General features: G+C 39.9%; 2 protein-coding genes across 6 annotated transcripts; both read right to left on the reverse strand.

Moving 5' to 3' along the window:
• Nucleotides 1–1,401: 1,401 nt before the first annotated feature.
• On the reverse strand, nt 1,402–24,462 carry vps9d1 (VPS9 domain containing 1). Of its 5 annotated transcripts, none has more exons than XR_006843742.1 (19): nt 24,328–24,462; nt 23,342–23,414; nt 21,993–22,196; nt 21,684–21,849; nt 21,046–21,157; nt 18,622–18,684; nt 18,126–18,178; nt 17,295–17,382; nt 17,089–17,174; nt 16,104–16,252; nt 15,088–15,450; nt 14,316–14,445; nt 12,718–12,923; nt 11,494–11,578; nt 8,388–8,492; nt 5,651–5,767; nt 4,876–4,978; nt 3,576–3,606; nt 1,402–3,174 (listed from the first exon to the last, which is right to left on the reverse strand). XR_006843742.1 is itself a non-coding variant. In XM_046393162.1 (18 exons), the coding sequence occupies exons 1-16, from the start codon at nt 24,418–24,420 to the stop codon at nt 5,665–5,667; spliced, it is 2,079 nt and encodes a 692-aa protein (XP_046249118.1). In that variant the 5' UTR covers nt 24,421–24,462; the 3' UTR covers nt 1,402–3,174; nt 3,576–3,606; nt 5,651–5,664. The 5 variants fall into 5 exon arrangements, 2 of the variants coding, with proteins under 2 accessions (XP_046249118.1, XP_046249119.1); XR_006843741.1 differs by having other exon boundaries at nt 3,561–3,606; XR_006843740.1 differs by lacking the exon at nt 4,876–4,978 and having other exon boundaries at nt 3,561–3,606.
• An 846-nt stretch (nt 24,463–25,308) lies between these two features.
• Nucleotides 25,309–27,241, reverse strand: LOC124061400 (C-C motif chemokine 4-like). The gene is made up of 3 exons (XM_046393170.1): nt 27,084–27,241; nt 25,835–25,958; nt 25,309–25,646 (listed from the first exon to the last, which is right to left on the reverse strand). The coding sequence occupies exons 1-3, from the start codon at nt 27,148–27,150 to the stop codon at nt 25,550–25,552; spliced, it is 288 nt and encodes a 95-aa protein (XP_046249126.1). The 5' UTR covers nt 27,151–27,241; the 3' UTR covers nt 25,309–25,549.
• Nucleotides 27,242–27,892: the final 651 nt, after the last annotated feature.

Below are 27,892 nucleotides of genomic sequence, written 5' to 3' on the forward strand. Positions count from 1 at the left end.
CGCACACAGACACCCTAACAACTGACAGCTGAATTAAAAAACATGTCACATCAGGTCCTGTTAGTACTGGGTGTCCACAGGCAGGGACAGCTCTCTTTAACTGAAAAATATTGTCTCTGCTGCACACTCGGTGGCTAATGAAACAGGTCAACAAGTTCTCTCAGGAAACAGAAAGAGCACACATCCAGTGTGAGTCCTCATTGTTTGAAGGGCAAAATGTAAAATGGTCATTTTCTGTCTGTTCCTGCTTTAGATGAATGAATCTACTGCCCTTTTCATTGTTATTTTACTCATATGCCTTTCTCACAAGAGACAAAGCAGATTTAATTGCATTAATAGTGAGTGGGATGTGTGCTTGGTGTGGTTCACTGATAACCATGAGCCTGCTGTGAAAATGAAACCTCCCCATGTTTTGAAAAACAGCTTTAACTGCATGAACAGTTTTCAGCATAATGAGTTGTGCAGTGTTAATGCTGAGCCAGCATTTATACTGGATTTACAGCAGTTATTCATAGTGTTATTTAGTGCATTTTACAGTTCAAATAATTAACTCCCATCGTCACGTCAAATTAAACACCCCGTGTTCTGAAACCATACGTCATTAAACAGCCTGGCCTGCTTTTGGTTCACAGTATTGATTCTCTATTGGCGTACAAACTTAAGTTGTTGTACAATATATCGTGTAAAAGTTATTTCTTCATTGTGAAATTAAAATAACCTGCAAGTTCTCTTCTAAAATCCTTATGATGACACTCTTTCATTGTCAAAGAAAGCATCCATTTGCTTCTGAAATTGACTTCATCTACACGGTTCTTCATCCTCAGATGTCCTGCTGCTGAGTGTGCTGAACCTGCTTTGTGATGGGGCTGAAGTCAGAAGTCCAAAGACTCACATGAGATGATTTAAACATTTCTCTGTTCTCTTTATTGACACATCTCTCAAACAGACATTCGTCATTCTAACACACCCTTCACAGTAAAACTGTTCAGTATTGAAATAACGGTTCTCAAAAGCTATGCAAAATGTACAATAGATCATTTACATTAATGTCGTGGTCCAGTCCACTTAACCTACCACAGCATCCTGACATTTTTATTACATTTACATAAACATTTATTACATAGACATAAATCTGTTTTTGGTGTTAATATCACTAAATGTAGATAGTAGTCATAAACCCATAAACAGTTGTTAAGACATTTTTTCACATCTTTTAGAACCCATACAAATAAAAATTAAATAGGATATTCAAGCAAACAAACAAATAAAAACAACATATAAAACTGTAGCCTCCTTTAGGTGTGTCTTCAAAACACAACCTCAACAATATATTTGCATATTTTAGAAGTATCATTTCATGAAGTATATGAAGTACAATTTCAGTGATCACATCCTTTTTTCGTCCAACAACACAGTCTTACAGTTGTTAGCTTGCAGCAGTTGTCAGGTGTTAGACTTTAATATCAGCACAACAAGGTGCCACAACAGCATGAACTTAAATTCATTTTGATGTTTAAACTGCATTAGGGCAACCACAGCACAACTTGGACACCAACAAAGACCAACGCAAATTTCTAGAATTTGAAAGTTGATTTGTCCACTGTGGTAAATCAATGGAAACCAGTGGCGGCCCGGAAAGGATGAACACAAGCTAAAAACTTAAAAGCACAAAAAGTTCTTCAGAAAAGGGTCACTCAAGTAAACATGATTTCCTCATAACCTCAAAAAAACAAAACAAAACAAACAAAAAAAAACACTTTCAGGTAAACATCCATTCTGGTGTCTACATGCTTGAAGGACTTCATTTAAAAAATGTCAAATATCCTTAAAGAACACTGTCCAGTCATGTCAAACCAACACGATACGATCCCTTCACACTTTATAGCTAATATTTTTTAAGTGCCACAAGATCTACCACTGGAAATGAGCTTCTTTTAGTTTTCCTTTGGAGAGCCTGTTGGTTTTGAACCTTGGTGTTATAGATGAATATAAGCTGAAGAAGTGTATGCATTCAGTCAAAGAAGCAAAAACAAATTTACTAACTGTTGCATATTGAACACAACATCACAAATAAAAATGGCCAGAAGATGGTCACATGTATGTGCAGTCCCTGTGGCCTGGCTGCATTGCTACATTGTCTTACAAGCAACACACACACACACACACACACACACACACACACACACACACACACACACACACACACACACACACACACACACACTTTAAAAGTGGACCCACTAACAAAGTGCAACAGTATTACTACCCACAGTAAGCACTACCTAACCATATTCCTGTACACCTGCCTTAAATGTTAACCAATATGTTGTAACATGCAAACACAGTGACTGTCAACAGATGCCACAAACTGGAATTTTCAGCCCACAGCAGTTATTTCTGCACTCCTCTTCCAGTGTCTCATTGTCCCAGTTGTACGGCATCTCTAAAAAAACGCGGTCTCCGACCTGTAGGCTAGTCTGACTGCAAATAGATGTACTGTCTGAACACAAGCCCATCATTCAGTGTAGCCCCATGCTGGAAGGCTTCAACACCCAAAGTGCATAAATCCCTATTTTTTTAATTCACAGTCTGTGCACGGATTTTGCCACCAGTCTTAAAATCAAACAAAACAAACGCACAAACACGCTGTCTAATTTATGAGTTTGTGTGCTGCCACAGAGTACATGGATTAAAAGAGGAAAAAAAAAAAATCAACATGAACCTGCAGTATGGCTTACAAACACAACCCCTCATTTGTGAACCATATTGCAGGTTTTTCCTGTAGGTATTCATATAGTCATAATGAATCAATATGGCATCACTTCCAAAGGATCCCTAACACAGCTCCAATCCAAACAACCCAAACACAATAGTCCCTTTAAAAACCCAGTGCTAGTTAAGCAGCAAAAGAACACACCCTTTCAGGTCCCAGCAGAGCCCAGTTTGGCTCCACGCAGGAGATTTGGTTAGAAACAACTCATAGGCACTGGTTTATTCCATCTGTTGGAAACAGAACAAACGGAAGTTTGTCTCTGACATATAAAGTCTGTACAAGTGTGCATGTGTATAAGACAACATGCATCTGCACAACCTGCAAAGAGCTGAAGGTTCAACTGTAATGCAGCACAAAATGTGGGATGAACCATCGGGAGGGTCTCTTGTTTCTGCAGCAGCCTACAACACAAAATGGAATACATTATTCCCAGTACTGGCCAAGAAAAGAACAAAGAGAAGGAAAGGAAACATTTGCTGTTAGTGATTTTGTTCTTTTCTTAAAAGGAAGAATCCTGTGTTTGACTTAACTCAGTCTAAAGTGAAGCATTAGTGCTGGCCAATATAATTTTTTAGCAAACATTACTCAAACAAAATATTGTCATGAAAGCATCAAATTAAATCCCACATTTGTGTGGCTTATCATGTTTTCAAGTCTACACAGGAGGCGTTTCAGCTGACCTTTTATCCATGACCTGAAGCGCATTTTTACACACCTTTTTAAAAAAAAAAAAAAAAAAAAAAAACTACTTAATTACAGTGATTTTGCATTGGGTTCTGATGCCTACCAAAATGTGGCTCACCTACACCCAGTGCTGCTCCTAAATGCATCCTCTGCAAACACAAGAGGACAAGCAAAAAAGCATCATGTTAGCAGACATGTTGTAATTCAATCCAGTTTACCAGTTACATACTCTCACATTGTCACATTTATTTTAACCAGAGAAGAATTTTGACTCTTTTCCACTTTCACAATTTTTAAAACCTCTGTGGCAGCAACACATGTTGAATGCCATCAGATACTCCTTTAAGTCAACTGTGTTAGCTAAACACTTTAAAGACACAGAATCAACAGACTTTAAGAAAAATCCGGCAACATTAAAGCTACAAACAATCCATAACGCAACACTCTTAGTCCCAAGTATATATTCGGGTCCATGCAGTAGTGTTTATACAACAATGACTTCAAATTCAAAGAGGAATAAGACATCAGCTTTGCATATACAAACAACATTTGTCAGTGGGATCAATTCAGTGTGGCACATAATGGTGTAAACCACTGCCCTCCTTCCTCTAACCAATCAGAACCAAGGGCACTGATCTAAATCGAGGCCTGCTTTTACCTGCTGAAGCTCTGGCAAGAACTAACTGTATATAATTTATATCCTTATTAGATAATAATATGATCAAAATCTATTTCATGTGAGTGTGAAGACATGTAAAGTCATACATGTATGAATGTGCGGAATGGCTGCACTTTTCACTCCAGCCTCCTGGCGGATGAGTGACGGTTCTGCGGAGCACAGCAGTCTGCAAAGTTAAATATCTGGCTGTAGTGGAATCATTGTGTCACTGGGAGTTTTGGGGGATGCCAGTTGAGGACGTCACAATTTATAACATGTAGTGTCACTGCGGCCCGTCCCACCGAGCAGCAGTGTGGCTTGCCCCTTGAGGGCCAGACAAGCCATTCAGCGAGACACTCAACCCTGAGTTTAACACTTCGATCTCAGTCTACTTCACTCCATTCATCTTTCTCACACTCTCGTCATAACTGCTGGCAAAACTGCTTTAAGGAGTGGCATGTGCTTCACAGTTAAGTCTGTTCTCAGATCAGGTCTAACAAACAAACTGAGTGATTGTGCAAACACACAGAATGGGGCGAGGAAGCATCTGATCATACCAACAACTAAGAGTTGCATCTGGTAGCCACACTTGGGTGGCGCTTGGATTTTGGCTCATCCGTTTTCAGCATGGCATACTCTAAAATATAAGTGTCAGTGTCAGAATTTGGATTTGATCAGATTTTCATGAGTCTGCTCAGTGGACTCCCTCGCATATCATATGAAGGTCAAATTGTGATTACGCAAATCAAGATAAACCAACCTGTTCATCAACTCGACATGCCGTATCCATCGTGCACCACATATCCAGAACTCCTGCTCTCTGTACAAAATGAACAAGACCAGTGCGTCTGCACTCTGACACACTGGTCATTTTAAATCATTAACTTATTCGCAACAAGGAGTTTGCATCTATGGGTCCATCTCAGCCTTCTCTCAAACTATTTACATCTCAGAAAAGAAGTCACCAAATATCCCTCAGACATGTAAAAACAGCTTGTGGAGAAGCACACAGTCTAAAGTTACGACTCCAGAGTGCACTGGCCGCGCAATCTATAATGTAGAGGGGTAGCAGACCACAGCAGGGAGCGCGTGCATGGTAATCCAAGTGTTCTGCAATATATTAACCTGACTGAAGACATAAAGCCCATTTTGCAACACGTCTACCCATGTGTTTTCTATCCACCTACACATATCCAATTTCAGGGGAAATGGCATAAACTTTATCCGCAATATCACAAAAATAGTTCTGACACTTGACTGAGCGCCAAGAAATTATGACGTACATGAAGCATCTATTTAAGCTGGTGCTGCAAATAGATGCTCTCTGTATTCTAAGAAGACCGAGCTGGGACAGTCAAGGTGTGTTTCGCTATCACCTGAACTTCAGTTTAGGTTCAAGTGAATCATTTCTTGGAAAGTAAAGCAAGTCTTAAAGTTGTAAGAACAGATTTTTATATGAATTTTATTTCGTTTTCATTACATATCCTTTCATCTTACTTCACACAAAGATCAGCCAAGTATTGACTTCACTTTACCTGTGTCAAATGAGCTAGTCTGCAGGAAGGTGAGCTCTTCCTGTATGTAGTGACTCAATGTAGACTAAGGCACTCTGCATGGAGGTCAGACAGTAGCCTTCCTCGCCTATTAAATAGCTGGAAAAAAAGCACACGTTAGTTGATAACAAGACATTTATGACACATTAAACTTGATGGTTATCTCATCCATTTACTTTAACTTTTTGAGGTCAAAACAGTTAAGAGGCCAAATAAGGACACAGGCAGAACTTCTTCATTCTGACAGAACTGAACAAAATGAGGCAGGGCTGTCCACAAAAATCCCAAACATCCAATCACAGAATAGAGCCCCAATTTATTCATTTCACTGATACTGTGACATCAACATTATTTTGTGAAAGAGATCTGCCTTTTTTTTAATCCCCTTTTAGACCCATTGAACTTTCATTAAAAGGGTGGGCAGCACGAGGACAGGGCGGAGCGGCAGATGGAGGGTCGACATGTGAGAAGTGATGAGGTTTGTTCAGCAGACAGGAGACAGAACGGGGCTGGACAACGAGTCAACTCTGGCTGACCTTTAACTAACGAGAGCGAGGCACGAGAGCCGACTGCAGCCAGGAGTCTGCACTGCACAGACAGACACGAAAAGTGAGAGGACTGAGAAAGGAAGGGAGATAAGAAGATGCTTATCGCTTGACTGTGATTTAGAACCTGCAAATAAAATATAGCAAACGTGGTGTTAGCTTTCCACTATACATCAATGTTCATGCTGTGGGCTATTATGAACTGAATTCATCTACCAAGGACGTTGTTTTCCAAATTTTTGCTCAGTTTCCTGTTTATGTGAGATGACTGCTTTAAGTAATAGAGGATATGAATTTCAAAGAGCTTTCGCATTACTTTTAGTTTGCCCCCTTTTATAATGTACTAATGCCTAGTACAACAGGCATGATATTGGCAAGATATTGGCAATGAATGTTTGTGGCTGACGAGGAAATATCTAAATAAAACATATGTAAAATTTCATTAACAAAAATAGTGTTTTTGTGGATCAAACTAAAAATTAAATTCAGGTGTCAAAATAAATAATAATAATAATAATAATAAAAAGAAATATTATACCTCACCAGATCTCACTGAGGGTAGTTTCTTTTTGTATCATGCTAAATAAAGTAACACTGTCTCATCTTACCATTCTGAGGCTTTATATAGTGCAGTCATGGTATTATATACTTTGACAAGAAATATGATATACATTGACTGACAGCTGACGCAACCAATCATTTTAAAGACTCTTCTGAATCACCTCTTCAGGAGAACCAGAGCATATCAACCCTCTCATAGACTGCGACCTGTCTGTGTTCCTCTCCCTTCACACGAACCCTTCCAACCCACTGAACTAAATAAACATCAAGTGGGACTTTATTTGTATTTTTATAGAGAAGAAAAACCAAAACCCAAATATCCTGACATTCCTTGGTCACTGGCAATCGAAGTGGCTGGCTTTTACAACCAAAAGTCGTTACGGCGGTAAGCAGACATCTTGGGTGTGGGCTGAACTCACACGCAATGATGCTCAGTATGAGCATCACTCTTCTGATACACTCTTCTGATACACTGCTTGTCTTTGCATTTGTTAACACGCATTCAGCCTTGGTGAAGCAGCTGTACATCCTGTTTACAAGATTATTTTAAGACAGTGTGCACGTGTCAACACCAGAAAAGAGTAAGCTGGTTATCGGATTAAAAACGGCATATTACAAATTATTATGCTATTTTTTTTCCACATATGATTATAATGGCAACATCAAAGAAGAGTGACAAGGGTGTATTAACCCAAACAACTTGAACTCGAAAACCTGTCAGTGTTTTCTGGTGGACAAACAGTACAATGTAATGTATCAGTCTTTCATTAACAAGTACTATAATGCTGGTGTACAGAAGGCCTTTTAATTCCACTGTGTACATGAATGATTTTATCATTTTATCATTATTACAAGTCTGTAAAGAAAAGAAGAAAAAAAAAAGAAGTCTTGGTACTGTCTCATCCTAATTAAAAGCTGCAAACATTTGAAATATTACTGATTTACAAAATAGTTATGGAACGTGTATTAGCAACACATGCCTATTTACACATCCAGCAGACAGAGTGTGTGTGGTGTGTTTCTCACCACCTGATGACTCTCCACAAGTCCAACATTGACTCACTCACTTTGTTCTGTCCTCCACACAGCTTCATCCGTCACCAGGGGCTTTTTAGAGGCTAGGTGTTTTGCCTGCCCAGTTCTGTTAATTTGTTCACATTTTGTTGACTCAGTAATTTCTTTTCTTGATTTTTGCGCTTGGGTAACTAGACTACATAATTAAACGATTTCTTTATTTGATTGGTCTGTTTTCTTGCGATATATTTGTTCAGGAGTCTGCACCAGGTGTTGTATTTTGTATGTATGAACCCAATGCTCTATGCTGCTCCTGTGTCTGACTTCCTGTGCAGATCGCAGCTTCTGTTGACAATAGACTAGGTGCATATTTTAAGTGAAGCAGAGCAGAGAGCTGCTTCTGAGTTGCTTCTAAAAAGCGCTGTGGTGAAATTGGCAGAATCACAGCCACGTCTAGAATGACCTCAATCAACTCCGGCAGCTGTATCACAGCCAATACGCAATGCAGTCATGTCCAGTGGAATCAGTAAAATTTTTGTGCGTTTGCTGTAAACAAAGGAGATGTTCATTCAGCATCCTTTTCCATGATGATGACTCACCCTTCATGAATGAACTCCTCCAAAGCAGCGCATTCAGACACCAGCTGAGGACACTGGCACCGCAGAGCCACAAAGGACAGAATGGGCAACAGGTCATCTGCACCGCTGTCACACGAGAGGAGGAAGGAGATGTCAAGTAAAAAAGGAAAGGAGAAGTAAATAAATAGAGCTCAAGGGGAAAAAATAGAGAGTGACATTTACAGAGTATGATGGCATGCACTCCCCTGGGGGCTGAATGGAAACTAAATGAAGAGTAGCTCTTAATGGGATGTGTGTTCGAGGGATGGAAATGATAAAGCTTTTTTTCTCTCCATGAGATCTGTTGGGAGAACAAATTGCAGCCTGGGAGATGATGACAGGCTGATAGCATTCTCCCTGTGTGCAGACAGTGACCGTTTGTTTATCAGGACTTACACGCAGGCCTAACTGCTTGCTTGCAAGTTTGCGTGAGAAGGTAGGTTGCTGGCCCTTGACTGACCCGGCCGCATGCAACTGGATATTCTTCTCCTGCAGGTTCTGGAAGGTGCGGACAGGCTCATGTAACCACTGAGAGCTGGACCTCCCACACACACAAACACACACACACACATACACAACTGCAACCCCAAACTATAATCTTCTGGAGTTCACTACTGTAAACACACATCGATCCTCTCACACGAAAACTGGTGTCTCTGCATTCCAGGGATCCAATACACTTGTCCCACATGCAGAAATACCATCAGTAAGGAGATCACTGTCCATTGTTGGCTTGCAATGCATTCCAACTTAATGGTGGATAAAACAAGACAGAAAACAGCATCAATGGGCGGGGGGGGGGGGGGGGGGGGGGGTATCATAATCAACAGGATACGGAGCAAGAGTGGTGACCAATTTAGTAGCACAATAGAAAAGAGAACAAAAGGACATGAGAGAACAAATGAGCTCCTAGTTGGTCAAGAACAAAGAACTGACAAAAACGGAAATGCTGGTCAATGAATAAAGGAAGGCAGCGAGTACAAAAAAGTATGTTTGTGTGTGAGAAATTAGAAACTAAGGTTTGTGTGTGTGTGTGTTGGGGGGGTGGGCATGGAGCAGAAATAATGATCTAAGTGTATAACAGATAAATCCTGCTGAAATCTGATGAGCTCGTCTGTCAGCAGAACACTGAGATCAGCTATAAATTCGCTTCCATCCATCAGTCAGGCTTTGATCAAAAACACTTTCTGTGAGTCAGTGACACGCAGAAATGCGGCCTCTGTTTAGATGACTAAGATTAGCAGTCACATATGGGCCAGTACCGAGCTGGCAGACTGAAGGCAGGAAAATGCGCAGTCCAAATTTGGTCTCTTAAAGGAGCCAAATTTAAAGTCAAAATTTTAATTTCACTCGAGAAAGTTTTACTGAAGTAGAGCGGGCAGTTAAATTAAATGGATCTGTGATGAATTAGCAGCGCAGTTTAGCAGTTAGCAGTTTGCATTTGAAATCTGAGTTTTGATTTTTTTTTTTTCTCCTAAACTGCAATAACGATTATATATCTTGGAATGTCAGACGTGATTGTATTCTTGGTCTTTAAAATATCAACAAGGAAAAAAAAAATCACCTTCTGTTTTGGCCATGTTTGACTCATGTTACCAGGTAACAAAACAAATTTCACATGGCATGATTCAGTTTTCATTTCTTGGAACAACATTTTGTTACCGATTTGTATATTTTAGCATACCCGGGAGTACACACAAAAATCCTTCAATGTCAAAAGTTTTTTGGATAAAAAGCTCTGAGCAAATGCTCTACCCAGTCAACTCTTCTACTCTGCCGTCTCTGATCACTTCGTGCACACACCAATAAAAGGAGACAGATATGGAGCAGGAGACAGCCAGTCTCAAAAAACATTAGTGGTTGCAACAAAGGAGAAAAGGGGACGAGGGCAAGAGTGTGGGAAAAAAGAAGGATATCAGATAGCTCTTTAGACGGAAAAACATCCAAAATGAAAAAATCATGTTCCTTCTCCAGACAGTGGGTGTTTGGTTTCACTACGGACGAAACATTTTTGTAAGTATTAAAAATGTGTACATATACACACATTGAAAGTCAGTAAACATTCCTATTCTAGGAGATCCCCACCCAGAATGGGAAAAAATGTTTGCTCTCAGCTTTGTATTTTTTTGCTTTTTTTAAAGTCGTTTTAAAGGTGTTCGCTATTAGTGTCACCCTCAATAGTGATGCAAAAATATTCTCAGTCCACTATCTCACAGATGAGACTTAAAGCAGGCACTGATGAGGCTGATCATAAGCACATTACTGCTTCCTGTCTTGGATGTGGTTCAGGAGATCATGTGAAGCCACAATGAGAAGATACACAGTAAAACCAGTTTCCTCTGCATCTATTTATTATCAGGTTTTCAGTCAAACTTTGCCAACACAGAACAATTCCAACTGAGTCCACACTGTACTGAATGTTCTCCAGTGTGTGTGTTAAAACCCTCCGAGCCTTTGTCTGATTCTTGGTGCATCAACAAGGATGCCTCAAACCACAAGCCTCTTGTTGGACTCTGGGTCTGTTCCAAACCCAGACAAGACGACCCACTTTTAGGCCTGGACAGGAAGAGACACTCTATAGGGGGCAACAGACCTAGGAGAGCCCCTGCTGTGCCAGACTTAGCTGAGCACTGATGAATCCTGACAGGGCAGCTACCAAGGCAGAGAGGCCTAAAATGATGTTTGTGTACTTCCACTGGTCTTTCCCTCCCTTGTCGTTAGCATGGACCTAATGGTGTAATGAGGTGTACTTTGGATGAATTCAAATAGAAGAATAACAAATATATTATATATGTATTATATATACAAATATAATACACTATCTCACACAAATATACTTTGCTCGACTTCGTATGTAATCGGGCATGTTGAAAAGTTTGCTTCCCATTTTGTATGAACACAAGGGAGTCATTTTTCACCAGACACTATGATTGGAGAGTTTTAAATAAGTTGGACTTCAACAGATTGTTCAGGTTAAAATAAAAAAAAGTTATTACATTACATTATAACTTCAATAATGACGTGTCTTATTTTACCATTGATGACATTTATAACACCAAAGAGTAGTTGCAGGTGAGGATTTACTCACATGGCGGCTGTTTTGGGTGTAGAGTCCACCTCATGAAGACACCTGTAATCCTCAGCACAGGCACAGATCAGCCGTAACGTCCTCACTGTAACAAAACAAAGTAGTAGCAATAAATGTAAACCATGTTAAACCCCTGAGATATATAAAAGAATTTATGTTCTGAAACCGTGCATATAAATGGTTTGCCAAAATGAAAAGTAACTGATCCTTGAAGACAGAGAAAACAAACAGGATGGTTAGGAGGCAATTTGTCCCGTCAAAAAAAAACGCAAATGTGGGCTATTATGAATGATTTGATCAGTCAGAGATTAGATAACCACATATTAACCATACATTAAAGAAAAGAAAAAATTACTGGAAAAATATATTGCAAATAAAATACAACAGTGACTAAAGATGTGCTATTCAGTAAGTCTAACTTTAATCCCTTTCGGACTATGCACATAATTTTCCCTCCCTCTTTTAAGAATAATTACTTGACCCAAAATCTGCTTGCTTGGTGTTCTAATAAATAAGGACTGCTATCAACAGACAACAATGTGTTTTTCTTGCTCAATTTAATCAGCTCTGCACACTTTCTCGGGATATAATGGCAAAACCGATTTTGGCTAAATAACGGGACACAAATGCCTTTAAGATCCAGACCTCAAACTGAGTTTAAGGTGAGCCTTCTACAAGCTGTAACGCCTCAAACTCAAGGCTACCAAAAAAAAAAAAAAAAAAAAAAAAAAAATTCAAAAATTCAGTTCAAGTTTTGGCTAACATTTGCCCATTATGAGACAATAAGCTTCTAAGCTACTGCAGCTTGCAAAAGTAACAGTGTTTGCTATAGGTTTACACGTTAGTGACTGAAACTCCACAGAAAAGGGTTGAAGAGCCTCCTGCAGCACAATCCAACATCAAAATGATCCCAACATTTACATGTTGTTAGAAAATGTCCTTGTATCTGATTATACGCTGTCAGGAGATGTCGTGCACCTATAATCAACTTACCAGTGAAAAAATACTTTCTAAAGGCTTTTTTGAGGAAACTAAATTCAACACTGAAGACGCCCTGTTAAACATTCTGAAGTGACAAGGAGAGCCAGCACCAAGTCTGACATCAGTGGTAGAAAAGGTTGGATTGCCACCTTCAGGTTGAATGAAAACACTCCAAGAGGAGCCATCTGTCCTGAAAGTCAGCTTTTGTGTGCATAAGAATAAAATCAACCCAGTGTGACTCACCAAGACATTCCAGCTTCCTCTGTGGACAGCAGTCCGTAATGAGAAGCTTAAGCTCCTGAGCAGCAGACTCATAGGGGTAGGAACCGTGCAGTGCACCAGGGTCTTGGGGGAACAGTTTCAAGGGAACACCAACGTCTGCAGGTGAAGCATCCTGGTACAGTTTTACACTTGTCTCATAGGCCTGCTCTCTTTCTCTGTGGACCTTCCTGAGAAAGAAAGACAAAAGTTACCAGAAAACCCATGCAGGGAAAACATTTCAACAGCGGCTGTTTGGAAGTGAAGCACACTACCAGGCATTTTGGGAGAATAATAGAAGAAGACTGGTATTTGGAGTCAAGCTGCTTTTACTGATTGTTTAATTTGGCAAATTTCATGGGTGCAGATGAGTCAAGCATTTCAAAATTTACTTTTGGCAAGATGATAAGACATTAATAGCAATTTGATCACAGGGCATTTACAAAAAACTTGTAATACTGCAGAGTCTACTTTCAAGTGGCTTGGGTATTTGTTCCAACACAGCAAATGTTTGTGGGTGAGAAGCCTGCAAGGGTTCTCATGCTTGTGGCTCCACTTGCGACATCTCCTGGTTGGTCAGGGCACAGCAGGGGGTCGAAACTAAACGGGGGGGACAGAGTGAACCTGTCACTTGTTAGGCCAGTGGTTCTCACACTGGGGGCTGAAGACACATCACCATGGGCCACATACAGTATGGCCAAGGGGAACTGTGGAGTGAAGCTGACCTTTTCACAGCAGGGATTTTCCTACATGTCAGAATAACTAATAACATGATTAATTGCTACATTATAATGAAAAGGACTGAATTAACATTATTTGCTACATGCGCAGCTTTTCCGGCGATGATTAATGAATCAATTTAGGTACAACAAAGAAAGATATTCAGAAAGTGAAATGATAAGCACAGGATGGACAAACACCCAACAAGTGAAATCGTTTCTTTGTTTCTGACATCGTTATTTTTGTCGTAACGCTCCCAAACCAACCGGTCCAATACAATCGTTGGAAGAACAGAAAATAACATTAAACACTGGCATATGGCATTGCAATATGTACGTATATTTGATAATTTTAAAGACTCTGAGTGTAATGACAAGAAGCTGGCACACCCAGAGTAGCACTGCCACATGCTGGTCAGTGGGAGACCTTGACCCACACTGTACTTCAAGGAAACAATTCATACCAAACCTTAGATTTTCATAATGTCATATGATAATAAACCTTAACAATGCTAAAAGCCTGAGACTCTTCTAACCACCTCCATGTGTACCATAAACAACTGAAAGAGTGTAGTGTGAATGATTCATTTGAACTTGGCTGAGCCCAACATAATCTGCTTCTCTGATTCTCTTGCATTTATGAATTGGTTCAGGCCATTTCGTACAGTAAGATTTTTGGTCAAATAATTCATCCGCATTCAACCAGCAGTCATGTGTTTGCAGTTCCAAATTCAGTTCATACTCCAATTAAGTTCTTTGTCTCAATGGTGTACTGCATGTTTCATTTAAGTAGCTGCCCATTTTAAAACACCACTTTAAAGTATGCAGACGTGTGACAGTTTGCAAGGATTTAGGCTGCACTACCTGAAAAGAGCCACCAGAGCGCTCCAGAGGGGCGTGAAGAAGGCTTCTTCAATGCTGGCGAGGCACAGGTCCTTAGAGCTGGCTGTGTTTAGACACTCAAAGGATAGCAAACACAGTGACAGAAGCTGATCTGAAACAAAGAAACACAACTAACTTTCAATATCCAACAGCTCTGACCTCCACCGTATGTAAAATTCAGCCTTGACATCTTCAACAGCAACAGGAAATTGTTGAAAATCAACACAATGTGACAGGCTGACAATCTGTCGACTAGTCTATGAAACACCAATACCCTCAACAGAAGCACTCAGTTAAACTTATTATTATTCTATTAATGTACAAGCCATTTCTACAGCTACATGGAACAATGTTGGATACCACATTGGTTCCAGCAGGTGCCACTTTTGTGCTTTGGGTCACTTACAATAATACAGACAGGAAGTTTCACTCAGAGGACAAGTGCTGGACAGAGGAGCACTAACAGTTTTTTACTGCTACGCTAATTGAACGCTGCCATGTTTTATTGGTAAAATGTTTGTTATTGAAGAAAGTGAAAAATGGTTTCAAAAGGCTCTTATATACACAACAACATATGCATGGCCTTATAAATTCATTTGTGCTCAATTTTGAGTGTTTTCTGCCTGGCTTCTTACTTTTACACTAGCTGACTACCGTAGTTTGAGTTTCAACTTCTATTTAAACATCAGGGAAATGAGCTGTTAGGAACACCCCTTCTTTGCACATATGCAAACAAGCATCAATCCATGCTCACCAATTGCGATGTGAATGTCTTTGACAATAGTCTTTAAATGGTCTGTCAGTGCTCTCATCTCCAGCTCCTGGATGCTTCCCTCATCATGTTCCGCCTGCATCGAGGGATCACAGGTCAGCTCTAAATCTGAGCCAGTGTCATCTGTGCCGCCATGGGGTGGTGCCCAGTCCAACTGGGTCAGGAACTGCTCCAGATCTTCAAACGAGTTCTCCCGGTCCACTGTCACCTGTGCGTGAGGCTCCTCCCCTTCCTCATCGTCACAGTTAGTGTGGAGGTCGTGAGAGAGCGAGGGAGAAGAGCCGGTGCTGAAGCTCTGGCCACCAATGCTACTACCTACAGCCCTGGCTGGCTTCCTCTGGGTCTCTGTACGATCGATAACATTTTCACATAAATGTATTGACGTTAATGTGGCACCCAATAGAGACAGTGAGCATTAGTGTTTTAACGAACAGCCTCGGCATGGATCCTTTTGTCTTTACTTTGTGCTTAACAGAAGTATCATGAGCAGTCAGTTAAACCATGCTAACAGCATCGCTATAGGGAAGGTAATTCTAGTAGGACAGTCAGTCCACCACTTTGTCCCAGAGTGAACAACTATCAACGTGATATTTGCTACAAGACATCAGTGGTGTTTGGAGAATAGATTCAGGTGATTTTGGTGATCCCTGATTTTTACTCTAATGCCATAAGCAGGTCAAATTTTTCACATTTCCAGTGAAATATCTCAAGTTGAAGCAAATTTATTCACAGAGCATGTTTAAGATCAAAGTGACCAGAGACCAAAGAGACCAATTTAAATACAAATAATGAATTCAGAATTAGATAAATATCACTAAAGACTGAAATGCAATTATATTAAGTGTGGGTCTTTGGCTAGGATTTAAGTTTAGTTGAGTTTTATGTGGAAACATATGGGGTAAATCGTCTGCCTGTGGATTCTGACTGGAAACCTGTCCAGAATGGTGAGAGGTCTGGATGGAGTATATGAGCTGACTAAAAGCTGGCTCTGGCCCTACCTGGATGAAGGAGGTTGTGAGTGCTGTGAGATGGCCTCAGAGACGGGGCAGGACTCTGGGGCATGCCTTTGCTGACGAGGGGGTAGAGCCTGTTGTAAACTCGGTACTGGTGTTTCCTTAGCAGCTTCACCACTGGGTGGTCAGACCGGCTGAGGACACAGTGCAAATGTTAGTCCATCCCAATACATCCTGAAAATGCTCAATGTCCTGTTAATACTAGTGTGAAAATTCCAATCAGATGTAAAGTAAGGGACAACAACTTGGCAGTTTGAGGGATATAGGTTGAAGTTTTTCTTTCATATCTTTGCTTTTGATTCACACATTCATATATAATTGTTAGTTCATGTAACATATTGTAAATCTTGACTATTATTATAACTGTTCAGTCTTTATTTTCTGAGGTCACCTGAGCAACATTCATCAAGAAGGACTGAGACAGACAACACAGTGAAATAACTCTTTCCCATAAAAACAAATTTGACAGAAAAACTGACACAAGCATCGGAAACATCTTGACACAAACAGAGCTACTGTGTATTGACGGGGCTAATGAGACATAACCAAGCAAGACTGAGTCAGCCTTTTGATTATATTACAAAATATGTTGTCGTGTGGTTAAGGAATGGCATAACAGAAACTGTAACCGTATCATGCATTCGAGTCTCTGTAGTATTCCTGAGTAACATGAGAAAGAACAGGCTGAAATGCAGTTTCAACACCAAGATCAAGTTAACTTGTTAAATTACAGATTAGTTTTCAGGTTTTCAAGTTGCAACAGCAATATTAAGCAGTGTTTGGTCGAGCAAGGACATTCAAAGTCATCAAAATTCAAAACCCTTCAACTCCCTGATCCTATCTCTACAACAGCCCCTGACCCACTGCATCTATAAACTGGATCCAACAGGGACAGGAACACTTCAACATCCATCAACATATAGTTATTGCCTTAAACTGTATATAAAATGCTTGTGTTGCAGTCAGTTACCTGAGGAGGTAGGAAACTAGACCTGACACCAATGTGACGTCATTAGGACTCTTTCTCATGTTGGCTTTCCACTGTTTGGGCCAATCCTAATGAGACAAAAAACGTACAAGTGAATTATTGGCTATAGCGGCAATTTCATAGAACAATATTGATTGGTTGATTAAGTGAACTAACTGATCTATGCTGAATTTGACCCGCAAACTTACATGATCTTGCTCGTATTCCAGCACAGTTGTATAAAGAATACGCTGCTCTTGCTCCTCTGCAGTCATTGCTCCAGATGCTGCAAATCTCCTGCAATCACAAACACATGAACCAAATAGTTACAAGATATTTATTTATGTTTACTCTCCTGTGGGTTTTTTGTGGATTTCTTGTATTCATTGTGGAACCACAGAATAAACCTGTGTCTTCTTCAACAGACTGACTACACAGGGTATTTAAAATTCCTTTTCTTTTTTTCATTGGTCTGTAGCTTATCCAGTATATGCTGTATGTCTGCTGCTATGGTCACTAAGCTTAACACACTCCTGTTCAATGTCATATATGGTATAAATAGTGCATGTATTTTACCATCATATCTCACTTCCTATCTAACTTATAGTAGCTGTTGTTAAATGCTTATCATAATTCAAAGAGGTTTAACAGGTTTTCCCTCCAGAAGATTTCTGAGCTTGTGTTTTTGGTGAAATAACAAAAGTGACTTCAAATTATCTTCAAATTGATTTGGTTCTAAAGGATTTAAAAAACCGGTTGAATCCTCTCCAAGAATTTAGTGAGTGCTTTAGCCTTAGATAACAACACAAGCAGATAATACCACTTGATCTTTAGTCAGCGTTTCATATGCACTTTGGAATGGTAAGAGGATGTGAGCACAACTCAAGACAGGCTACATGAAACAATAACTTTAACACATTGTGTTTTGAGTGTCATGCATGCTTGTAAAGAGGAACGAATAGTTGATACTTTTATTTTTCTGGTGGTTAAAGAAAGAAGGTGGCAACTAAAAACAGCCAAAGGTTTTCAGTGTGATGTACCTGTTGGCCTCTTCCTGAAGCCTAAGTCTTCTCTCCTCCATCTTCCGCTGGAGCTAATGTTATGATTAACATTAAGGTAACTTCCAAACAAATCAGAGAACGTTTAGCATTACAATTCTTGATGAACAAGAAAAATCCGCCAACATGATCATTCCTTTCTCTGAATATCTTGTACAGGTCTAAGGTTTAGACAGCCACCATTACAGAGCTGTCTATAGAGATCAACAAAAAGCAAACGAGCTGCAAGCTTCAGAAGACTTTGGTTTTGCTGGTTTTATGTGTTTGTCATCTGTCTATTCCTGCACACACATCACCACTCCCACTTCAAGGATTTGGAAAGCTGGGAAAAGGTTATCAAACTAGGCCAAATTAAGTCACGTAAGATATGGGAATAAAGCATCACACAGTGCTTCAGTGAGTATATATGTCAAGCTACCCTTCACCTGTCAAGCAACAAAGAAGGAGACACAGTGACAGCTGGACAACAGAAGGATACAGCATCCTGCCTGGCTTTGGCTATGATGAGGTTCTCCATCATCTGCCTCTGGAGTGACAGCGTCTGCATTGGAAATGAGGAGAGAAAATGACTTCAAATACATGCATCCATGCAGTTAAATAAGGCCAAGAAAAAACTATTATGTAAATATACTGTATATATAACGTGGGAGATGTTTCTCTATTGAAACACACTAAAAACATTCTGTTAGAAATATGCAGCCAGAGTGTCCATCCCAGTTACCATCTAAAACCCTTTAACAAAAGTCAGTAAAGGGGGCTTCAACTTAAGTCATAATAAAACCAATGAAACAAAAAGACCAAAATCCTAAAATTACGAACCTTCGTGCACCAAAAAAGTACCTGTGAAAGCTGTCTTGCGGATATACTGAACCGACACCAACACTGTTCACTACTCGGCGACTATCACGCCAAACTAAAGTCTGTAGATGTAATACTGCTTATATGAAAACATGCCATATTGCCTCACAGCTAGTGGCGTTTATGAATCTTCCTGCTGAGCTGACCACCTGAACGAAGGATACTCATCGACACGGGGGAAAAGCAAAAATCTCTAATGGTTTAAGATGAGTTCAGGTCGACGTTCCCTACGTTAGCATTAACTGGCTAACTGATCGGACTTTACCTTTACAAACGCCTTTAGTTTTCTCCAGTATGCACGGAGCTCCACTTGATGCCGAAACATTTTCCGTATCTGAATGATGGGTTAACATGAATTTAAAAAAATCTCCAAAGGAGCACACAATACAGATAACGGGATAACATATGTCAAGTTAGTTTAAAAGTTTATATAACGTTACAGATTAAATGCTCTGCCTCTCGCTTACCATATTTTTTCTGTCTGGAATTGGGTTCACTACAGACGAATACGAGGAGTGAAGAAAGTTCTGCTTTTTTAACAGCGGTGTTATCTAGCCTTTCATAACCCATGCGGTCGCTCACTCACTTCACGTACCTAACGTAAATACAAGACCTGCCCAGAGTTTTCCTTTCCCAGGATGGCGACGGAATGGCCCACCCTACTCTGCCTCTGATTGGCTTACTCCGATATTCTTTCCCTTATCCTAACCTATCGTTAGTCCTCCTGCCTAAACCTAACCGATGAAACCAACGAAGGCAGAGACTACCTGCTAAGCAGCCAGCTTGGATGAAGATGTTGTGCCCTAGACTGTGCTGGAAATTTTGCATATTAACCAATCATATCAACCAGCCCACCTTGGTTGATATGTAAGTGAATGTACATGATTGGTTGGATTTTATACTTTATTTAACTCTTTTGAATGTTTTCCTACTTAACATCTATCCTATTTAAATTTTGTTTGTATTGTATTTTATGATGATCCTAATGAATGCCACAAAACAAAATGCTTGAAAACCCTACTCTGCTTCTATAAGCTCATTAAGTTGCCAGGCAACCCAGGGGAAGCGCCGACAACAGCCTCCATCCATGACTACAAGTAAGTATTAATTTTGTCTGTTGGGATGATCTTTAATATGGTTGGTTTATATAACAGTATTCGTGCCTGAAAAGACACACCTGCCTCCTGTGTCCTGTCTAGACACCCCATATTGCTGACTATTTCCAAACCTCCATGAATTTTAATACAGAACCTGAAGACTAGAAGGGTACATTACAATTATCTTACAGTATTTCATATCACCTTGCTCCTCCAGGACTTTCATTTTCATCAGCATGAGTCAGGAGGGCAAAGACAGACACTACAAGCACAAGCCTGTGAGGAGTTTAACTAATGATGTGCGCATGTATTCTCAGCCATGAACATGACTGAGAGTCCACGGCCATGCTAGCAGCTATACAGCACTGCTTCCACGGCATCGTGCTAATCTGTTCACAATTACCACACAAACACACTGCTGTTAAGTAGGTATGTTTACAGCATTTCTCATCCGGGCTAAGCTTGTTAGCCTGGTAACATTCAGATATTTCACATATGTTAACCTCATTGAGATGACAAAAGAACAGTCTGGGGATCACCAAAGTCATTAAGATACATCCTCTGAGGACAGAGGATGAAACAGTCATTTGCATGTTTACCTATACTACTTCAAGTCTGAAATACAATCATCAATGTTTATTATAAGAAGGACAACAGATACTGTGTTCAATTATGAAAGGTGCACTCTTCACTTTAAGTGTGCGATCATAGACATAAAGCTTTTGTTGAACTGGACATTTACCTGAACAGGCTACCGTCTCACTAACTGTATCTCATATTTTATTTGTGTCAAAATTGTGAAAACTGTTATGTCACATACATATTCAATATTCACATTGCCACCCTCAAGTAAACAAAATATTTAGTCTGATACTGAAACCCAAACCATCAGGTCTGTCCGTCTGTCTGTCTGTCTCTCACACAAACACGTGCATTCACTCACATACCAGAGACGTCTTCTGGTAGGCCTGACCAGGTGTGAGTCTTGCCAGACGAGCTTCATAATTGGCTTTCAGCTTCTGGTTGAGACGGGATGCCTCTTCAATGGGTGTCAGTTCCCTGGAGCGCATGTACACACACAAACAAACACAAAATACAAACAATCCACGTGTCACTTAAGGGGGTGTATCAAAGGCAAATAAAATAATATCTCACCTGTCAGCTTGAAAGTGCTGTCACGCATACCTTAAGGGGAGACTACTGAATATTTCAAATATGGCTGTGGCTGACATTCTCACACACAAGCACAAACAACATGACTCTGTGATGGCATGACTCTGAGCATGAAGATGAGTGAGAGAAGCCTTTAAAAACCTTGGAAATCGTATTACAGAGGAAATCATTTTAATTTTACTTCCAACCACAGGTCTAAACTTTAGATAACTGAATTTAGAGAAGTTAAACATTAAAGCTCGTAAGAATCTGCTTGACCTCGTTGGTCAGTTGCCAACATTCTGCTCTGTGGAAACTAGAAATGACTGGTTCCTAGAAATCTGTTATCGCTGCTGTGTTGTTTACTTCTGAGAATATCTGGCATTGAGCACTGGAGCAATATTTGTCCTCCTTGATAAAAACAGTCCCTTACTTCTTGCTTGTGTCCTGTGATTCAACTGTTTGTAGTCTCTGGAAGATTTCAGGAGGCAGAAAAGGGGAGAGCTCTCCGCCACCGTCTGACATAACCCTGCGGTGACTGGTCTTTGTTGGACTGGTTGATTGATGTCCTGTGTTAACTGGAGTATCAGATGGAGGGACTATGACAGCAGAGGGGAAACAGAGAAACGGGTGAGGTGACTGGCTTACAGAACAAAATCATGTGGCTATACATTGGCTAGTTTTGAGATGCGACCCAGGGGGCAGGCTCTAAGCTAACAGTGATTGAAGGGGATTTATTCACCAGTGTTTGCAGAAATGGAGGCTGGGAGGGCAGCATTCTGATGGGGGTTTGATTGGCCAGGTGAACAGGAAGAGGAAGCGGAGACTGAAGCAGAGAGGTCAGGGGGGTCAGTTCTCTTTCCTATAAATGACTTGGTTCGCTCCAGACACTGCTCAGCCAGCCTCAACATCCGCTCCACCTCCACCGCCACCATCTCCCTATCCTCTGCAGCCAGACAGACAGAAAGAAAGAGAAGACACAGTCATGAAGTTCGGTTTAAGAAAATCACTCCTGGATGATATTGAATGCAAGTCTACTATGTAAAGGTCATGTCACAAGACATTTGAGATCTAATTCAATTTTGTGCCAACAATCAGCTACTGTATTCAAGCTGATTAGTTCAAGTCTGGTTAGAATGATTAACTACACTGGCAGAAGTGCCGTTTGTTTTCTGCTAGTCCCCTTGAAAAAAATGTAGACTGGTTACACCCTTCAGTGCAAAGACAGCCACATCAAACCTCAGAGTCTTCTCTCTTGGCTTTATTAATCTCTATTGGAGCACAAATAACGCTGGGACAACTTGCAGATCAATTAAAGATACCCTCACCTCAAAATACTCTCAAAATAGCACAGCAACAAGTCAAAGTCAGTAACAATGTCAAATATATTGATTTCTTTCTTTCTTGTCTTATCATCAGTCTTAGTTGGTACTTGGAACTACTTGAGAAAAATCAGATTCACTAAACCGAAAGACAGCAAGACCATTTGTTAACCTCTTCGAAATCCATTGTATTATTACACTTCCAGCTGGGATAGGCCTATCCCAGCTGACTACGAGAGAGGCGGGCTTCACCCTGGACTGGTCGCCAGCCAATCACAGGGCCGACACACGAAGACAGACAATTTGCACTGGTGAGCTAAAACTAAATGAACAAGTAAGACATTAAACAGCAAGCTGTCATGGCAGAGAACAGCAAAGTCTTAAAAGACAGACCAGCAACTTATCCAATTAAATATTGGATTTTTTTTAAACAATAATACAACAGAACAGTATCACAGTCAACAGCCGGACTGCAGTGAAATGTTTAGCACCTTCCTTGCCCTAAATTGGGTCTTTTCATACAGTGTCCTGTCTGTCAAATCATATCAACAACTTAAAACGTCTTTGCTAGCAGCTCTCAGCTTTTTGCCTGGACTGCAGCATCAGTCAGTCCTTAATTACATCCTCGGGAGGTGACCCTACACGGTCCAGCCACATACTTCAGTTGAAATACAGAAGAGAAGATGCAAACAGCTCTCTACAGGGAAGTTTCATTTTTGATGTTGTATATTTTATCGTAAAAGTCAGTGTGTCACAATGCGGATCTTACTTTGTGCACCAGCTTCCTCCAAAAGTGCATGTGATATGAAGTTGATAGTCCGGAGGTATTCACAGTAAGCTTCCTGCAGAAAGACCACAAGCATGTTGTATCTTCTTATCATTATATCAGACAGTAAGAAAAAAAAAGTTACTGTTGATAAAGTTGACTGGTGAGCAGTACCAGCACAGAGTTTAATTTAATCAATTCAGGTTCAGCTTGTGCAGAGAAACTTGGTTTGTCAGCATCATGTGTCTTAAAATGTATCAGTGTTAGATATATTCACTTCTCAGCAAAGAAAACACACTTTATGCATTTTAATAGTATCTGACTTATGGTGGTGTGATGCAGTTCTAAAAGTCAAAATGACCACTTATAAGTTGCGTCACGTGTTATGTGTTGCTTGTTAGACTGTCCCTGTGCCAATTTTTCTATGCACTCTGATGATTATGCTTTGTCAACGTTCATTTCCTTTATTTTACAAGTGACTTCAACAACAGACCATTTACTGATGAGTCACTGACACTTGCCAGTTTACTGTTCTTACCAGTTCTACCGATTTCTTATTTATCACCCTCCATTTGCGGAACTTGGTGCATCTGAATGAGTGCTGTCAATGCCAAGACAGGTAAGACAGACCAGACCAAGCGCAGGTGCTTTTGGAGCAACCAGCTAACCTTTCTAAAATTATATTAATACTAGTAAGAAGACACACTTCATACATTTTTAATAGAACAGTGAGTAGTCAGTTAAAAAAAAAAAAGTAAAATTAGCACTGCAAACATTTAACAGTAAGTGAGATTTATAAAATAAACGTGGTGTCTCTCTGCAGCCCTGAATGTCAGCAGGTGTGTTTACGTGAGACATGCTGCAGTGACAGCTCAGCTAGCTAACAGCTCCCACCCCCTCCGTCTGTTTACATCCCTGACGCCGCAGGCCGTTTCCTCCGGGATTAACCCATCGCGTTATCGTTGAAGTCAAGCTGTGTAGTACACTACCTGATGTTTGTTTTCTCCGTCCAGTTGGATGGCTACTTTGGCCATTTTCATGGCACTTTGAAGGGGCTTCGTCCCACAGTCAGCTGCAGCCATGGTTAGTCCGGATCCTCTTCTTCTTTTCTTTTTTTTCCTTCCTTCCCTTCTTCCTGGTCCCCTCGTGCCAGACTGTAAACAAATTTTAAATGCGTATACTGCCTCCTACTGTACAGGACGGGTCAATGCATGTATTCATCCGAAAATATGAATATGAATATATACATCAGGAGGCCACCTGACTTCTGATTAAATGATTTAAATTAACCAATAAACAATCAGTAGTGAAAGGTTTTTTCACAATATTCAAAATGACTGAGGGTAATAGAAATGATAGGTGATGAAAAAAAAAGGAGGGAAAAGAAAAGCTACCGTGTTTCACAGTTTGGGAGATCTCTCCAAATCATTTATAAACTGATCACATGGGAGCAGATTCAATCCATGACCTACCACCGCCAAATGTGATTATTGCATTTAGTAATAATGACTATTGTATTAGTGTGTTTGTTTTCAAGCAAAGAGCACCAAATGCTTTCCAGTGTAAGGACAAAAACATGTACTGGATAATATAATCAAAAAACAGAAGCAAATGAGTAAATTTGACTGAAATTATTTCATTTTGGATATATCCTCCCACATACTAATGAACTAAAATCACAGCCTCCTTGGCATGGGATAAGACCAAAACTTCTGGTTTATGATTTTTGCCAAGGTCTAAGTTGTGTCCAGGAGTAGTGCATCTGCATATGGATGAACTATGCAAAACTGCATACTTGTGACCATGAAGTATTTACAATTAATTAAAGACTTCTGGCAGTTGTTCAAGTGGCCACACGTCAAAGAAATAGACAGCCAGTGCGCATGTCCTCTCGTTTTCCATAAGATGTGAAAAGTTTCAAATCAGAATTCAGCCACTGACAAATTCACACAATAATTCAATTCAGTTCATTTTCTTTTCAGGACTGCGTTTATTAAAATATGAAAATGTAAAATAAAAACTGAATTATTACAGTAAAACAAAGCTGTATGAGATTAAATGTGACAGAGCTGCATGAAAGTACACAATGCAAATATTCTTGGAAAAAAACGTGTTTTCATTAAACTATCATAAAGACACAATCAAGCAAAGATTATGATCATCAGACAGAGCTCTGTGGAAGCTGCAGGGTGAGTAGCTGTAGACGTTTGATCACTTAAAATGACTGCCTTGCTGCTCCTGGAAAGCTTTCTGAACCCAGTTCAGATTATGGCTCACACAGACTGCTTTCCCTCTGGCGGTTTTCACCCTGCAGAAAAATCCATAACGACCGCGTCAGGCATCATAGTCACAGACTGATCATTTTACATGTCTTGTTCTTTCAAAATGGAGTATTTCCTTACTTATTTTCTCCATTCTTTTCTGTTCTGTGTTTGTGAAGATCACAAAACTGTGTGTGTGTGTGTGTGTGTGTGTGTGAGTAAAGCACAGACATACACAAATCCCTTCTCTTGGCAACTGCTGTGAGTCTTCACGACGGAGATGATTTCTTGCTGAGGTATCCTTCCTGTAAAGAACTTAAAGCAGCACGATACAGGACCTATTTCATTCACTGCATGAGCTGAAAACAAAAAACATGAAAACAAGGATCATTTAGCAAAAAAATATAGAGACGTTCACTGACATAACAAATCAACATGTTTGTGGCTGCTACATGGTGTAATTCTAAACAGAACATAAACATAGAAATCTTTACAGCGTGAGCTTCCGGCACTGGAGCACTGAGATAGCAGGGTGACGCAGAGTCACAATTACACAATATAATACTGTCTGTGGTTCAGTTCAAGTTCAGTCCTATAATGATGAGAACGATGATTTGATCAGTTAATTGACATAAAAACTGGTGGTTGAGTGCTGGTGCTGCTGCCTATTATAAACTGAATCAGCCCATTATTCAGTGATGCCGTCTCAACTCAGTGAAACTATTTGTCAGTGTTTGATTCTATAGCTTATGTCCCCTGAGTTGGCCAACAATTACTACTGGAATTTGAGAAAACTAAATTTGACTCAAATTCTCCTTTAAGTGACCATAATGCTGAAACAGGGAGAGCGTCATTATTAAGCTCCATAGTTTTCACTGCTAGTTCCACATTAAAGCTATTTTTTTAATCAAATGCATGTAAGCATAGCAAATAGAGAAAAAAAGAAATGGGATTAAATGCATGTCATTTAAATAGGCAGCTATGTACCACTAAGCGCACTGAGGTCATATGGTTTTTCCTGAAATTTGAGGGGTTTAGCAACCCAATGTGGTCATAAATGATTCAGGATTTCTTCAAAATGCATTGCAATTGTATTTATTTATTTATTACTTACAAATCAAACAGTTAACTGCATATAGCAAATATGAAAAAACTTATAAAAAAGTTGGAGGGGATTGGTGTTGAACTGAGAAAACTCATTATTTAGTATTTCTGGCTGTTACCCTCATTGCATCTCCAAGGTTTGCAGAAACAGTATCAGTGAAGTAACTAGGATCACCAGAATATTACTGTAATGCTAAGACTTTTAATACAGAGTTAAAGCTAGAGTTGAAACTTTTTTTAATGATGAGATGCCATTTGAAGTTTGCCATCTGCTTTTGATTTAAATGTTTGGTATGAGGTATGCTTGAGATAATGGTAATGATAAAATTAAATAATAAATAACAATTTAGTGGGAGCCCTGGTCCATAAAACAGACTTACGCATGGCAGCGCTGTAGTAAACAGTGAGAAGCAGAAGGGTTCCCATTGCGAGGCTGAGAGTCTTCATGCTGTCTTCACTGATGATGATCTCCTGTCTTTGCTGTCTGAGGTGATGTGCTGATCTGCTCAGTATGCCTTACAGCTGAAGAAATCTGTCAGTAAAAGTGTGTCAGGAAGTTTGAGCAACACCCCACTGAATCTCATAGACTGAATGTTGTGAGTGTCTGTCTCACAGATTGAAAATATTTTTTTTTTCTTAATCTTAATATAACTCATGGTGCATCTTTATTTTAAAACGATATCACTGGGTAGAAGACAGCACTCACACGACTAACAAACTAATCTCCACTTCAAACACAAACAGCTCCATTTCTGTGTCTGCGAACTCATCAGCTGGTTCATTTCTATTTATCAATATTCATGCAGTATATTTGCTTTGGCTATTTAGGTTTGAATGTGTGCCATATAGACACTTCCAGGCCTGTAACTTATAAAGCAAACATTGCCTGACCCCTGGACTCCCACCATCCAGCTTGACCACAAGTCCAGTGCAGCTTAAATAAATATAGAGTTTCATTTAGTCAACAAAATATGATGCAGGGACAAAAGTTACAGGTAAAATTAAATTTGTCTCCATGTACGGAAATCCTATACATTATTGTTCAAGGTTGTTTCACAAACCGCTGTGATAACATGTTGTCATAAACCACTAAATACTGCATGCTAGGCTAAATGTTTTATCTATTCTGTGTTTCCTGAATCAAGTAATTGTAATATAATCATAAAATATTATTGTTCAAATGACTGAC

This window comes from Scatophagus argus, chromosome 7, assembly GCF_020382885.2.
Source record: "Scatophagus argus isolate fScaArg1 chromosome 7, fScaArg1.pri, whole genome shotgun sequence".
In the NCBI taxonomy this organism is placed as follows: domain Eukaryota; kingdom Metazoa; phylum Chordata; class Actinopteri; family Scatophagidae; genus Scatophagus; species Scatophagus argus.

What these genes read in the sequence shown, in the direction of transcription:
- vps9d1 (XM_046393162.1), bottom strand. Translation starts at nt 24,420, where the DNA reads ATGGCTGCAGCTGACTGTGGGACGAAGCCCCTTCAAAGTGCCATGAAA. An exon ending in GCTCTGGTGGCTCTTTTCAG is followed by an intron (nt 12,924 to 14,315) that starts GTAGTGCAGCCT and finishes TTTCTTTCTCAG; the next exon opens with GAAGGTCCACAGAGAAAGAG. An exon ending in ACACCCAAAACAGCCGCCAT is followed by an intron (nt 8,493 to 11,493) that starts GTGAGTAAATCC and finishes CTCGTGTGACAG; the next exon opens with CGGTGCAGATGACCTGTTGC.
- LOC124061400 (XM_046393170.1), bottom strand. Translation starts at nt 27,150, where the DNA reads ATGAAGACTCTCAGCCTCGCAATGGGAACCCTTCTGCTTCTCACTGTT. An exon ending in TTACTACAGCGCTGCCATGC is followed by an intron (nt 25,959 to 27,083) that starts GTAAGTCTGTTT and finishes TTTTGTTTTCAG; the next exon opens with CTCATGCAGTGAATGAAATA. An exon ending in TGCCAAGAGAAGGGATTTGT is followed by an intron (nt 25,647 to 25,834) that starts GTATGTCTGTGC and finishes ATTTTTCTGCAG; the next exon opens with GGTGAAAACCGCCAGAGGGA.